This window comes from Acomys russatus, chromosome 29, assembly GCF_903995435.1.
Source record: "Acomys russatus chromosome 29, mAcoRus1.1, whole genome shotgun sequence".
Lineage (NCBI taxonomy): Eukaryota > Metazoa > Chordata > Mammalia > Rodentia > Muridae > Acomys > Acomys russatus.
The window spans coordinates 37,738,775-37,753,211 of record NC_067165.1 but is presented as its reverse complement, the minus strand read 5'-3'; the positions used below and the strand labels follow the sequence as shown (position 1 = coordinate 37,753,211).

At 46.9% G+C, this 14,437-nt stretch overlaps 1 protein-coding gene across 1 annotated transcript in view; it reads left to right on the top strand.

The window, feature by feature from the left end:
* Positions 1-14,437, top strand: part of Pdpn (podoplanin) — a 33,777-nt gene that overhangs the window by 17,500 nt on the left and 1,840 nt on the right. The window contains exons 2-3 of the mRNA XM_051171746.1: positions 10,158-10,294; positions 11,676-11,832. Coding sequence (XP_051027703.1) covers positions 10,158-10,294; positions 11,676-11,832 — 294 coding nt within the window. The remainder of the gene's footprint in view (positions 1-10,157; positions 10,295-11,675; positions 11,833-14,437) is intronic.

Below are 14,437 nucleotides of genomic sequence, written 5' to 3'. Positions count from 1 at the left end.
TTCCTGTTTTATGGACCGCTTCAAGTAAACACAGACAAATCAAACCATTAAGAATGCAAACAGAGACTCAGGAAAACAGACATGAGTATTCACATAACCGGAGGAAGGCTTTGTGAATGTGGCGTCAGAGGGACAAAGTAAGATGTCTGATTTCTGACCCAGCTTGGCTTTTGCAAAAGAGATGCAAATGCCAATGAATAGAAAAACAGGCTGCAGCATCCAAATAGTGTATTCTCTCTCTGTCTCTGTCTCTCTCTCTCTGTCTCTATGTCTCTCTCTTTGTCTCTATGTCTCTGTCTCTGTCTCTCTCTGTCTGTCTCTGTCTCTCTCTGTCTGTCTCTGTCTCTCTCTCTCTCTGTCTCTCTTTGTCTCTATGTCTCTGTCTCTCTCTGTCTCTCTCTCTTTGTCTCTCTGTCTCTCTCTCTGTCTCTGTCTCTCTCTCTCTGTCTCTCTGTCTCTCTGTCTCTGTCTCTCTGTCTCTCTGTCTCTCTTTGTCTCTATGTCTCTGTCTCTCTCTGTCTCTCTCTCTCTCTTTGTCTCTCTGTCTCTGTCTCTCTCTCTGTCTCTCTCTCTCTGTCTCTCTCTCTCTTTGTCTCTATGTCTCTGTCTCTCTCTGTCTCTGTCTCTTCTCTCTCTTCTCTGTCTCTTTTCTCTCTCTCTCTTGGTCTCTATGTCTCTGCTCTCTCTCTCTCTCTGTCTCTGTCTCCTCTCTGTCTCTGTCTCTCTCTCTCTCTGTCTCTGTCTCTCTCTCTCTCTGTCTCTCTCTCTGTCTCTGTCTCTCTCGCTCTCTCTGTCTCTCTCTCTTCTCTCTCTATCTCTCTGTTTCTCGCTCTCTTGTCTCTGTCTCTGTCTCTCTGTCTCTCTCTCTGTCTCTTCTCTGTCTTCCTCTCTGTCTCCTCTCTCTGTCTCTCTGTCTCTCTCTGTCCCTCTCTGTCTCTCTCTGTCTCTCGTGCTCTATGTCTCTGTCTGTCGGTCTGTCTGTTCGTCTGTCTGTTCTGTCTGTCCTCTCCTCTCTCTCTCTCTCTCTCTCTCTCTCTCTCTCTGTGCGTGTGTGTGTGTACCTGTATACTAGTGCAGGTTTAAGGCTGATCTTGGGGTGCCTTCCTCAGTTACACCCCATCTTTTTTTTAAATTTTTTTATTGAAAAATAAAATCATTCATATTACATCTCATTTGCTATCCCATCCCCTGCATCCTCTCATTCCTCCCTCCCTCCCGCTTTCACCCCATTCCCCTTCCCTATGACTGTGACTGATGGAGTCCCCATCTATTTTTGAGACAGGGTCTCTCAGGGAGCATTCTAGTTCTGCTAGACTGGCTGGCCAGTAAGCTCTAGGGATCGTCCTGTCTCTTCCTGCCACCAGCACTGGGGTTACAGGTGTGTGTCATCATTCTCGGCTTTATTGTTATTCATTGTTTTTTGTTTTTCAAGACAGAGCTTCTCTATGTGGCCCTGGCCATGCTGGAACTTGTTCTATGGACAAGGCTGGCCTCGAACTTAGAGATTTACTTTCTTTTGCCTGCACCACCGCCACCCGGGTATACTCAGTTTTTAAAAAACAATTTCTTTATTTTATGTGTATGTGAGTGTCTTTGTATATGTACGTGCATGTTAGTGCAGTACCAACAGAGGCCAGAAGAGGGCATCAGACCCTCTAGGACTGGAGTTACTGGCAGTTGTCAGCTTCCATGAGGGTGCTGGAAACTGAACCTGGGTTCTCTGCAAGAGCAACAAGTATTCTTAACCACTGAGCCAAAATCATTGATAGGGTTCGGAGAGGTTGTTCAGTGGTTAAGGGCACATCTTGCAAACCTGGGTTTGGTTCCCAGAACCCATGTCACAGGTCAAAATAGCCTGCTAACTGTGCACAATAGTCTGGTACACAGTTAGATCCTTGGCTCCCAAGGTTAAAAACCTTAATGTAAAACTGATTACTTCAATGGAATGAGTTCAAATTTTGGCCTAGCCTGCCCACCCCATTTATTTATTTATCTATTTATTTATTTATCACTTTACAGCCTGATCTCAGCTCCCTCCCTCTTCTCCCAGTCCCACCCTCATGCTTTCTCTCTCCACCCCCCCTCCCCTTCCTCACAGAGAAGGGGAGATCCCCAAAGTTTACCAGCCCACCCTTGTACCTCAAGTCACAGCAGGACTAAGTGCATCTCCCATTGAGGACTGACAAGGCAGGCCAGCTAGGGGAAAGGGATCCAGAGGCAGGTGACAGAGTCAGAGACAGACCCTACTCCCATTGTTAGGGGACCCACATGTTGACCAAGCTGCACATCTGCTACCTATGTGTAGGTGGTCTAGGTCCAGCCCGCGCATACTCTTTGGTTGGTGGTTCAGTCTCTGTGAGCTGCCATGGGCCCAGGTTAGTTTATGCTGTAGGTCTTCCTGTGGTGTCCTTGACCCCTCTGGCTCCCTCAGTTCTTCCTCACACTCTTCAACAACCCCCCTACCCTACCCCCACCACTGAGCTTGGCCTATTCGTTTCTTAAGATTTTATTTAACTTTAACTTATGTGCATTGGTGTGAGGGTGTCAGATTTTGGCGTTACAGACAGTTGTGAGCTGCCATGTGGGTGCTGGGAATGGAACCCGGGTCCTTTGGATGAGCAGGCAGTGCTCTTAACCACTGAGCCATCTCTCCAGTCCCCTTGGCCTATTCTTTTTTAAGTAATTTTTTGAGACTTGTTTATTTTACATGTGTGGATATTTGTCTGTATGTCTCTTTGTACATTAAGTGCAAGCTATGCCCATGAATGCCAGAGAAGGGTATCAAATCCCCTGGAACCGAGATTATAGATATGATGTGCCAGGTGGGTTCTGGGTGTCAAATCTGGGGTCCTCTGTAAGCAGCCAGTGCTCTTAATCTCTGAGCCATCTCTCCAGCCCTCTGCCTTTGCTTTTAAAGAACAGCGATAAAAAATGCCAAGGGGGTAGATTTCTGTCATGTGGAGAAAAATCTGTTGCTTCTCTCTTCCATGCCAGCTACAGCTGAGTGCATCAGGAATGTGTACTCAGGTGACTGGGAAGGGATACAGATGTTTCCAGAACTTTCTTGGCGAGCCAGACTGTGAGCCTTGGTTGTTTTTATTTTTATTTTTATTTTTGTTGTTGTTTTTGGTTTTTCGAGACAGGGTTTCTCTGTGTAGCCCTGGCTGTCCTGGACTCACTTTGTAGACCAGGCTGGCCTCGAACTCACAGCGATCCGCCTGCCTCTGCCTCCCGAGTGCTGGGATTAAAGGCGTGTGCCACCACGCCTGGCCGTGAGCCTTGGTTGTGATCGCACATTTTTCCCTCTCCACGATAAGCATTTGTATGCGGGCATGGATGTGCAGCCCTGAATGCTTGTGTGTTGGTGTGTGTATCCTAGGAGGACACTTGAGTCCAAAGACATCAGTCCATGGCTTGAAGGTCACAAGAAAAGAGAAAGGGGCATGTCAGCTGCTGGCTGGAAATTCAGCAGCTGGCCTAGTAGACGCTCTCCACACGGGGAAGCCTTCAGCCAGAATAATTGAGAATCTCGTAAAGCTAGCTTTCCCATGAAGGCAGAGAGACAAAAGACACGCCTTGTAATCTTGATGCTCATTCATAAAACACCCTGTGTCTATTCAGGGCAACTTCGGTTCTTGGCTCCTCGGGCCAAGGGGAAGAGAGAACAAAGAGGAATTTTTATCAAGTTACTCTTTCAGTGAACTGAGCTTTCTATGAAGGAATCGAAGCCAGCTTTATTCATAGCTTTTGTTTTTAACGCAAGGCTTGATTTAAGTTAGAGACCCGGAATGGAAAAATGATTTTGCTGAACTAATTCCTTTTTAGCAACTTTTTAACAACTGACTTTTTTTTTTTTTTTCTTAAAGAACTGAATAAAATCCAGGGGATGAAGGGTTTGGTTTGGTTTGGTTTTTGTTACTGTTTTTTTTTTCTTCATGTTTTTTTTTTTGTTTGTTTGTTTGCTTTTGGTTTTTCGAGACGGGGTTTCTCTGTGTAGCCCTAGCCGTCCTGGACTCCCTTTGTACACCAGGCTGGCCTTGAACTCAAATCGTTCCAACTGCCTTTGCCTCCTGAGTGCTGGGATTAAAGGTGTGCACCACCACTGCCCGGCTTTGTTATTGTTTTTTAACCTTTTCTATTAGCATGTATTAAATGTAGACGATACTGGAATTTATTATGACACATTCGTGTATATACAGTGTATTCTGGCCATATTCGCCTCTCTCTCTGGTCTCTCCCAGCCCTTTTAGTCTCTCTTCTCTTCCAAACTAACAGACTGTCCCCTTTCCGATTTCATGTCTTCTGTGTGTGTGTGTGTGTGTGTGTGTGTGTGTGTGTGTGTGTGTGTGTGTGTGTGTGATCCAGTGAATTACTAGGGCTGCCTACAGGGGCGCAGGGGAGGGTTTGCCTCCAGGAGTGTGGATACCTTACCAGTGGCTATGCCACTGAAGAAATGTCTGCTCCACGGGATGCTTAGCTCTTATTACCTAAGGATTACTTGTCTGCAAAAAGGACATTAGACATGTCTACTCCACAGCCATAAGACCTGTCCTCAGCCCACAGTAGCAAATGACCATGTGGGGAGGCCTAGCATTTGTATGCACCAAGTTTTAACCTCGGCTGCCCTAGACTTGCTTTGTACACCAGGCTGGCATGGAACTCACAGCGATCCACCTGCTTCTGCCTCCCAGGTGCTGGGATTAAAGGTTTGCGCCACCATGCCTGGCTGTTTTTAAGGTTTTAAAGCTTTTGCTGAGATTTTTTGTTTGTTTGTTTAAGATGCCTGGGGGCCTGGATGGTGGCTGGAGAGATGGCTCAGTGGTTAAGAGCACTGAATGCTCTTCCAGAGGACCCGGGTTCAATTCCCAGCACCCACATGGCAGCTCACAACTGTCTGAACTCCAACATCTGATACCCTCACCCAGACATACATGCAGGCAAAACACCTATGCGCATAAAGTAAAAATGAAATGAAGGATTCCTATGCTAGGGAGCTCATCTGAAAACCATCCATCAGCAACTGAGATAGAGCCAGCTGCAAAAGAAGGCTCTGGAACGGAGCGGCATTCCTCTAGCCCCGCCCCCCGCCCCGCCCTGTTGGCATGAGCGTAGTTATGATCAAATATTTATTAGCCATGCTTCTGGCTGGGCCGTCTTAACAGAGGCGAAAATAAAGCTTCCAAGAAAGGATTGCTCAGCAGGGCAGCCTCCTAGACTTGGACAAACATCTGCTCTTTAATTACACAGAGCGCTCTCCAAGCACCCTCCCCGCCTGTCCCTGGGATGCCCTGGCTTCTTTCACAACTGCATTTAGTCATGGTGTTTCCCGAGCTGCTCCAGTCTAGGGAGGAAGCCCGTAGCCACTGAGTCAGATCTGTAACTCGTGAAAAGGATTAAGTGCGTTAAGAGCAGATGCCACGGTACGGTTAATACAGAAGCTTGTCACCTCTCGCGCTGTTCGGGTCCATCCAGTGTCCATTGCTGTAACAAATACCCCCAAGCCATGTAATTTATAAAGAATACATCTGTAGTCTCCTCATGGCTCTGCAAACTGGCAAGTTCAAGAGCACGGCCAGCATCTTGTAATGGCATAATGTTGCAGAAAATGTGATGTCTCCGTAAGAATGCATGTGTTGCTGGGCATGGTGTTGCACTCCTTTAATCCCAGCATTTTGGGAGGCAGAGGCAGGCGAATCTTTGTGAGCTCGAGGCCAGTCTGGTGTACAAAGAGAGCCCAGGACAGCCAGGGCTACACAGAGAAACCCTGTCTCAAAAAAAAAAAAAAAAACCCAAACCAAACCAAACCAAACCAGAGTGCATGTCAGTTCAGACCTACCCTCCTCTTATTAACCCACCAGTCACCTCCTGGAGACCCCATCCTGATGACCTCATTCACTACTCATCACCTCCCCAAAGCCCCAGCTTCAAACACCATTGACTTAATGACTGTGTGTGGGGGGGTGCGATTTCTAGCACACGGGATCTGGGGAGATAGATTCAGGCCGTGGCGCTCCTCCGTTATGGAGTTCAACCTGCTGCTGCCTCAGCCCATCCATCAGCCCCCAGCCATTCATCAAAGTGTGAGCGCAGACCAGTGAGGGTCAAGACTGGGGAGATAACTCAATGGGCTAAGCACTTGCACGGGTCTTAGTTTGCCTCTCTGCTGCTATGATAAGACATCGATCAAAATACAGTCTGGGGAGGAAAGGGTTTTTTGTTTTTTGTTTTTTTTTCCTTACAGATTACACCCATCATCAAGGGATGCTTCAAGGCAGAAGCCTAGAGGCTGGAACTGAAGTAGAGACAGAGGGACCTGCTTTACTGCTTACTGGCTTGCTCGTCATAGCTCTCCACCCCCTTCTTCTCCCCCTCCCCTTCCTCCTCCTTTTTTTTCTTCTTCCTCCTTTATTCTTCCTCTCACCCCCCACTCCTTCAAGACAGGGTCTCACTGTGTAGCCCTGGCTGGCCTGGAACTCGTGACATAGACCTCAGTCTGCCTTCTTTATACAACCCAAGACTATTTACCCTGGGGTGGCACCACCTACACTATACTGGGCCATCCCACAATAATCCTTAACCAGCAAAATGTCGTTCAGACGTGGCTACACGACGGTCCGATAGAGGCAATTCCTGGCTTAAGATTCCCTTTCCCTAGGTGACTCTAGTTTGTGTTGGGTTGGCAGCAACTAACTGGTATTTCATGCAAGCCTGAGGGCCTGAGTTCGAAGCCCGGAACCCACAGAAAGCCAGATGTAGTAGCACACATCTGTGGCCTAGTAATTCCACTGAGAAGTTGGAGGTGGAGACAGTAGAATCCACAGTTCATAGGCCAGCCAGCTTGACCTACACAGTGGCAAACAAGAGACTCTGTAGTGACAATTTTGAGATTTTAGTTTCTTTAAAAATGTAGACAATGGTCAGAACATTCTCCACAGTTGGGTGGAGAGTAGGATATGACTTTCTCACGTACTCTGGTGCCTCACATTTGACCATGTCCCCTGGAGAGGGAGACCTGGTGGCACTCAGAGGAAGGACAGCAGGTTGCCAAGAAGAGACTTGATACCCTATGAGCATATACAGGGGGAGGTAATCCCCCTCAGGGACAGTCATAGGGGAGGGGAATAAGGGGGAAATTGGAGGGAGGGAAGAATGGGAGGATACAAGGGATGGGATAACCACTGAGATGTAACAAGAATAAATTAATAAAAAATTTTTTAAAAAACGTAGAAATACAAGAATGTGGGGATGTGGGGCTGCTTTGGACTGTCCGAAGCGGCTGGCTGTGATTTGCCTTGTGCTCTAGCAGAGGCGTGGCTTTGCCAGTGGTTGATCGTTTCTGTGATCGTGTGACATTTGGAATTCTGGGAACTTTCCAGAGGGTATATAGATGTTAGAGGCCCCCCCCCGATAGGTGGGGTTGGTGGTTGTTGATTATTTAGGGGGGTTGGTGTTGACTGTGGTTTGTTAATAGTCCTGGTCCCCATCTCCCTCTTTCTCTCCTATCTAGTGATGGGGGGTGAAACGGGGGGTGGGGGTGGGGATAAAGGGTAGGAAAAAGAAGAACTTACAAAGTAGCAAAGACTACCTACAAGGCTCTGTCTCAAACAAGGTAGACACAGAGAAGTGATGTCTTAGGGTTTTATTCCTGTGAAGAGACACTACGATCATGGCAACTCTTTATTTTATTATTATTGTTTTTATTATTATTATATTTTAAAATATATTTTATTGATTTACTCATATTACATCTCAATTATTATCCCATCCCTTGTATCCTCCCATTCCTCCCTTCCTTCCGTTTTCCCCTTACTCCCCTCCCCTATGACTGTGACTGACGAGAACCTTCTCCCCCTGTATATGCTCATAGGGTATCAAGTCTCTTCTTGGTAGCCTGCTGTCCTTCCTCTGAGTGCCACCAGGCCTCCCTATATATATATATATATATATATATATATATATATATATATATATATATATATATATATATTTTTTTTTTTTTTTTTTTGGTTTTTTGAGACAGGACAACTCTGTGTACCTTTGGCTGTCATGGAACTCACTCTGTAGACCAGGCTGGCCTCAGACTCAGAGATCTGCCTGCCTCTGCCTCTCGAGAGCTAAGATTAAAGATGTGCGCCGCCACTGCCCAACTTCCATGGCAATTCTTTGGTTTTTTGAGACAGGGTTTCTCTGTGTAGCCTTGGCCATCCTGGACTCACTTGTAGACCAGGCTGGCCTCGAACTCTCAGCGATCCGCCTGCCTCTGCCTCCCGAGTGCTGGGATTAAAGGCGTGCGCCACCACGCCCAGCTCTGGCAATTCTTTTTTGTTTGTGTGTTTTCTGTTCTGTTTTCCAAGACAGTGTTTCTCTGTGTAACCTTGACTGTCCAGGACTTGCTTGGTAGACCAGGCTAGCCTCGAACCCAGAGATCTGCCTGCCTCTGCCTCCCAAGTGCTGGGATTCAATGCGTGTGCCACCACACCTGGCTCACATGGCAATTCTTACAAAGGACAACAAACACTTACCTGAGAATGACTTACAATTTAATTTAGTCCATTATTGTCATGGTGGGAAGCATGGCGGTGTGCAAGCAGACATGGTGCTGCAGGAGCCCAGAGGCTCCTTAATCCACATCTTGATCCACAGGCAGCAAGAGACTGAGTACCACACTGGTCATAGCTTGAGCATAGGAGACCTCAAAGCCCGCCCCCATGGTGACACACTTTCTCCAACAAGGCCACACCTCCTAACAATGCCACTCCCTATGGGCCAAACATTCAAACACATGAGTGTATGGGAGCCTTGCCTATTCAAACCTCTACAGCTGACACCTAAGGTTTTCTTCTGACGTCTACACACAAAACATAGCACATGCACGCGCACACACACGCAGGGCAATGGGATCAGATAAATTTAGCTTTTGGTACTAAGCATCTTGTTGCTGTCTCAGCATCCCTAAGTGTACTGCTGACTCCATTATGTCCCACGGTGGGGCACACCTTTAATCCCAACACTGAGGAGGCAGAAGCAGGTGGATCCTTGTGAGTTCAAGGCCAGCCTGCTCTACATATTGAGTTCCAGGACAGCCAGGGCTATGTAGAGGAGCCCTGCCTCAGGAGGTTGAAATGAATCTATGAAGTCAGTGGGTCAGTGATCTCAATTATCCGAGTGTGAGCAGAAATCTCAATTAAATAGCAATGGAGATTTGGTTTGTTGTTGTAGCTTTTAAGTTTTATTACATTTTATTTATTTATGGGGGGGGTGGCATAAGAGCCATGGCACACATGTGACCATTAGAGGACAAGTTTGCAGGAGCTGGTTTTCTCCTTCCACCATGTGGGTCCCGGGTTTGATCTTGGATTATCAGGCACGGCAGCAAGCTCCTTAACCTTCTCAGCCATCTTGCCAGCCCTGTGGTTTTTTGGTTTGGTTTTGATTGATTAATTAATGCTTTGGTGCTGGGAATTAAGACCAGGGCCTTGGGCATATCAGGCCTATGCTCTGTTGCTGGGCTAGTCCCCTAACCCTGAGATTTTGGTTGTATAAAAAAAAAAAAAAAAATCAAACAGATGTTCATTTAGTTGGACACTGGAGGTTTGCAGAGAGCACATTTAGAAAACCTTTCAGATGATTCTGTGGAGCTTTTCTGGTCTGTCATTTGAGTACGTTAGCCAGGAAGACCTGGCTCTTAACCGAAAAGGGAGGCACAGGCATGTCTGTGGTGACCGCCCAGCTGGCAGTGTCACTGTGTGGTTCCATTTTCCTTTGCTTCTCAGTGAGGACAGGCCATGGTATATGCCAGAGGTACCATAGGATAACGCTGTTGGCTTCGGTACTGTGACAGGTCGGAAAGGGCCACACTGTGCCCAGTGTAAGAAACAAATTCATGCCGCATGGTGGTGGCGGCGCTCGCCTTTAATCCCAGCACTTAGGAGACAGAGGCAGGCGGATCTCTGTGAGTTCGAGGCCAGCCTGGTCTACAAAGCGGGTCTAGGACAGCCAAGGCTGCACAGACAAACCCTGTCTCAAAAAATAAATAAATAAACAAATAAGTAAATAAATAAACAAATAAAACAAAACAAAATCATGACTATGGGTGGCCAATTAGCTTCTTCCACGTCATTTGCACACTGCAACCCTGCCAGGTCGGTCTTTTTCAGGAGCCATCGGCCGACTAGAAGATGATGTTGTGACCCCAAGCACAGGAGACGGCATGGTGAACTCAGGTCTAGAAGACAGGATAGTCACCACGGCTCCTACTAGAGGAGTGAAGGAATCTACTGGCAAGGCACCTCTGGTGAGTTTCCAGGGTAAAGAGGAGGTGGCATCAAAGGCAGGCTGTCACATGCCAGGGTATCATGTGTGTTCATGTATGAAAGCAGCTGCCATACAAAGAAATAATTGTGTGGCTCACAACAGGAGTTACATCCAAGTTTCATCTAGTGACAAGGGGCCTGGCCTGGTGGGCACAGATAATTTGAGAGCCACAGACTACATCTTCCCAAAGTAGTAAAAAACCAGATCAGTATTTGCAGACCTGAGTTGAGGCCAGGAGGCAGAAGCAGGCAGATCTCTGTAAATATGGGCCAGCCTGGTCCACCATATTTTTCAGACCATAAGACACACCCAGTTTTTAGGGCAGTAAAACATTAAAAAAAAACAAAAACAAAAAACAGTAAAAACAGTGATCTAACCATAAGGCACACCCTAATTCCCCCTACACACACACTTCTGCAGGGTGAGCGTGGGAGGCGAAAAGTGCATCTTATGGTCCGAAAAATACGGTACATAGTGAGTTCCAGAATGGTCAGAGCTACATAGTAAGATTCTGTCAAATAAATAAATAGACTAACTAACTAACTAACCAACTAAAAAGGACTGGATTTGGGGAGCTTTGGTAGGTTCTGGGAAGTGGGGAAAGGTTCCCTCAGGGAGGGCATGGTCCTGAGTTCAATCCCCAGAGCCAGGCATGATGGTGCATCTGTTTGTAACCCTAACTCTGGCCAGGCAGAGAAAGGTGGTTCCCCAGTGGTTGCTGGCCAGCTAGCCTAGCCTAAGTGGCAAGCCCCAGACCTCTCTCAGGAAACAACAAATACATGTTCCCATGCCCACCTCCGCCCTTACATACATTTCCACAGAAAATCAGAACCACTTCCGAGCCTTCCACTGTCAAGGGAATGGCTGTGAGCTCTGGCACACTGTGAAATCTCTGCAGCTTTGCTCATTAACTTCATAAAGCTGTCCATCTCGGGAATGCATTTAAAGGGCCAGCTACAAAGTAAGCTGTCAGTGGCAGCGAGCTGTCTCTTTCCTCATGGTTCTGCCAAATCAATGCAATGAGAGGAAAGAATGGGGCGGGGGGGCGGGGGGAGGGAGGATGAATTAGGCATGAGTTAGCCAGTGGGTTTGTTGTTGTTTGTTTTGTTTTGTTTTTTAAAGAATTAAGGGACGTGAAATATCTTAATATCGAAGACTCATTTCTGGATCAGAACTGGTGTTATTCCCACCTGCGCTCTTGGTTGTTGCTTCCACCTGGAATTTATATGGGTGTTTTTTGAATGTATGCTAGCTTAAAACCGTTCCTTCGGCGAGCCAGACACTGCATGTTTCAAACCTATTGTCTTTTTCTTTTTCTTTTTTTCTTTTTTTTTTTTTTTTGCCTCCCTCACTTCGAACAGGTACCGACACACACACAGAGTGGAATAAAGCCAGCCATTGAGGAACTGCCAACCCCAGGAACCTCAGACCGAGATCGTGAGGGCCATAAAAGCACAACCACCGTCCAAGTGGTGACCAGCCACTCGGCGGATGAGAAAACAAGTCACCCCAACAGAGGTGGGCCCGCACTTACGTAGCACACTTTTACTAAATCTTTTACATTTGCACGCCTGCGCACATACCACTATCTACAATATTTAACACGTGGAAGCAGCTCAGTGTTCATGAACGGATGAGTGGATGAAACATACATATACATAGTTGGATATGCTGACATATGTGACAATATATGTGAGGCTGGCTCAGCCAGACATGAAGGATGATATTGTCAACTTAGATGAAACACCTTGAAATGCTGAACGCAACGGATACAGACAGCAGAACGGTGGCTCCTAGACTCTAAGGGAGGGATATACAAAGAGTTACTGGTTAGTGTGTTTAATTTTTTAAATTAATTTATTTTTATGTCATGTGCATTGGTGTTTTTGCTTGAATATATGTCTGTGAGGGTGTCATATCCCCTGGGGCAGGCATTGCACACAGTTGTGAGCTGCCTTGTGGGTGCTGGGAATTGAACCCAGGTCCTCTGGAAGAGCAGCCAGTGCTCATAACCGCTGAGCCATCTCTCTGACCCCTAGGGTGTTTAATTTTCACACAATGGAAAGGGCCCGTGTTTTGTGAATGTGGCTCAGTGACAAAATGCTTGCCTAACAAAGCTGGGTTAGATCCTTGACACATTAAAAAAAAAATAAAAAAAAGATTTCAGAGCCTAGAGTGATGGCGTACACCTTTAATCCCAGCACTGGGGAGGCAGAGGCAGGCAGATCTCTGTGAGTTCGAGGCCAGCCTGGTCTACAAAGTGAGTCCAGGACAGCCAAGGCTACACAGAGAAACCCTGTCTCGAAAAATAAAAGAGTTCAGTAAATGGATGGGGGTAACTGTTGTACATGGTATTCTTTTTTTTTTTTTTTTTTTTTTCGAGTCAGGGTTTCTCTGTGTAGCCTTGGCTGTCCTGGACTCACTTTGTAGACCAGGCTGGCCTTGAACTCACAGCGATCCACGCCCGGCTGTACATGATATTCTTAATCCCACTGAGCTGCACACTTAAAAGGACTTATGTTGGCCGGCATGATAGCACACACCTTTAATCCTAGCACTCAGGAGGCAGAGGCAGGCGGATCTCTGTGAATTTGAGGACAAGCTAGTCTACAAATCGAGTTCTAGAAAATACAGCCAGGGCCACACAGTGAGATCCTGTCTCAAAACAAAACACAAAACCATAATTAATGTCATAATTTTCTTGCCACATACATTTTTGCTCCTGTTGTTTTCCTCACGTGCCGTAGGGTTCTGTTTGTTTATGGTTGGTTTGGTATTTGGGGATGCGGCACCTTCTTCATGGCTAAGCAATGGCTCTACCGCCGAGCTACCCCCTGCAAAGTGCTTTGGAGCAAATCTGAAGCTTGCTGCAGGCGGTCGAGAGAACATTAACACTAACTGCCGGGCAGAACCCAGTCAGACGGAGCAAGGAAAGGGTAAGGAGTGTCAGACACATTGTAGGGAATCCGAATCCCTCATTTCTAGCGTGATTAGCAGCCAATAGGAAAGGCGGCCTTCCCCATTCATTGTGCATCCCTGTTACCATGCCAGCGGCTGAGTGCAGGAGAGATGGCTCAGTGGTTAAGAACATTGGCTGCTCTTCGCAGAGGACCTGGGTTCAGCTCCTAGCAACCACATAGCAGCTAACAACTGTTACTCCAGCTGGCCCCTTCTGGCCACTGCAGGCACATGGTACACATAAGCGCTCTCTCTCTCTCTCTCTCTCTTTCTCTCTCTCTCTCTCTCTCACACACACACACACACACACACACACACACAATAAATAAATAAATCTTTCAGATAAATAAATAGTTGGGCAGGGCTGGAGAGATGGCTCAGAGGTTAAGAACACTGTTCTTCCGAAGGTCCTGAGTTCAATTCCCAGCAACCACGTGGTGGCTCACAACCATGTCTAATGCAATCTGGGCCCTCTTCTGGTATGCGGGCAGAGTACTGTATAAATAATAAATAAATCTTTAAAAAAAGAAAGAAAGAATTGGGCATGGTGGTACACACCTGTAATCCGAGCACCGGGAGGAGGAACTCCAAAGGGAAAGTGTGTACTGTGGCTATGAGTCTGGACTGCAAGTGGAAAATCTCAAGTAACAAGGCTGGGAGCCACAAGGGACCAGTTCTCATGCAGCTTAGCAGGGCAGGCTGCTGCTGCTGCTGCTGCTGCTGCTCCGTGAAGTACAGATCTGAGCCCCAAAGAACGATCAAGGAGTAGGCAGCAGGAGCTGACTCATGGTCCGGGTGGCCTCTTCCCAAACTAGAAGCCTGCTCCAAACTGCTCAGATGATCTTATCGCTTTCGGTGTTTTCCAGGGTCTTGGTAAGAAGGTGAAGCAGCCATGCCTGGGTTCTTTTGCTATCTCCATGTCTCAAAGTCCCCACCATTTACCTCACAGCTCTGTGACGCAGGGTCCTTGACTCTAAGACTAAGATAAGACAAAAGGCAATGGGTGTAAAAGTACAGAGACCGTGTAGGTGGGGAGTAACAATTGATGCTAATAGTCACAAAAACAGCCATCTGTCAGAGCTGCCTTCCAAATCCTTTATCAGGGTTTTTTGAGGAAATTACCCTCTTTGCATATGTTTTGTTACATTCCACTTAAGGTAAATTT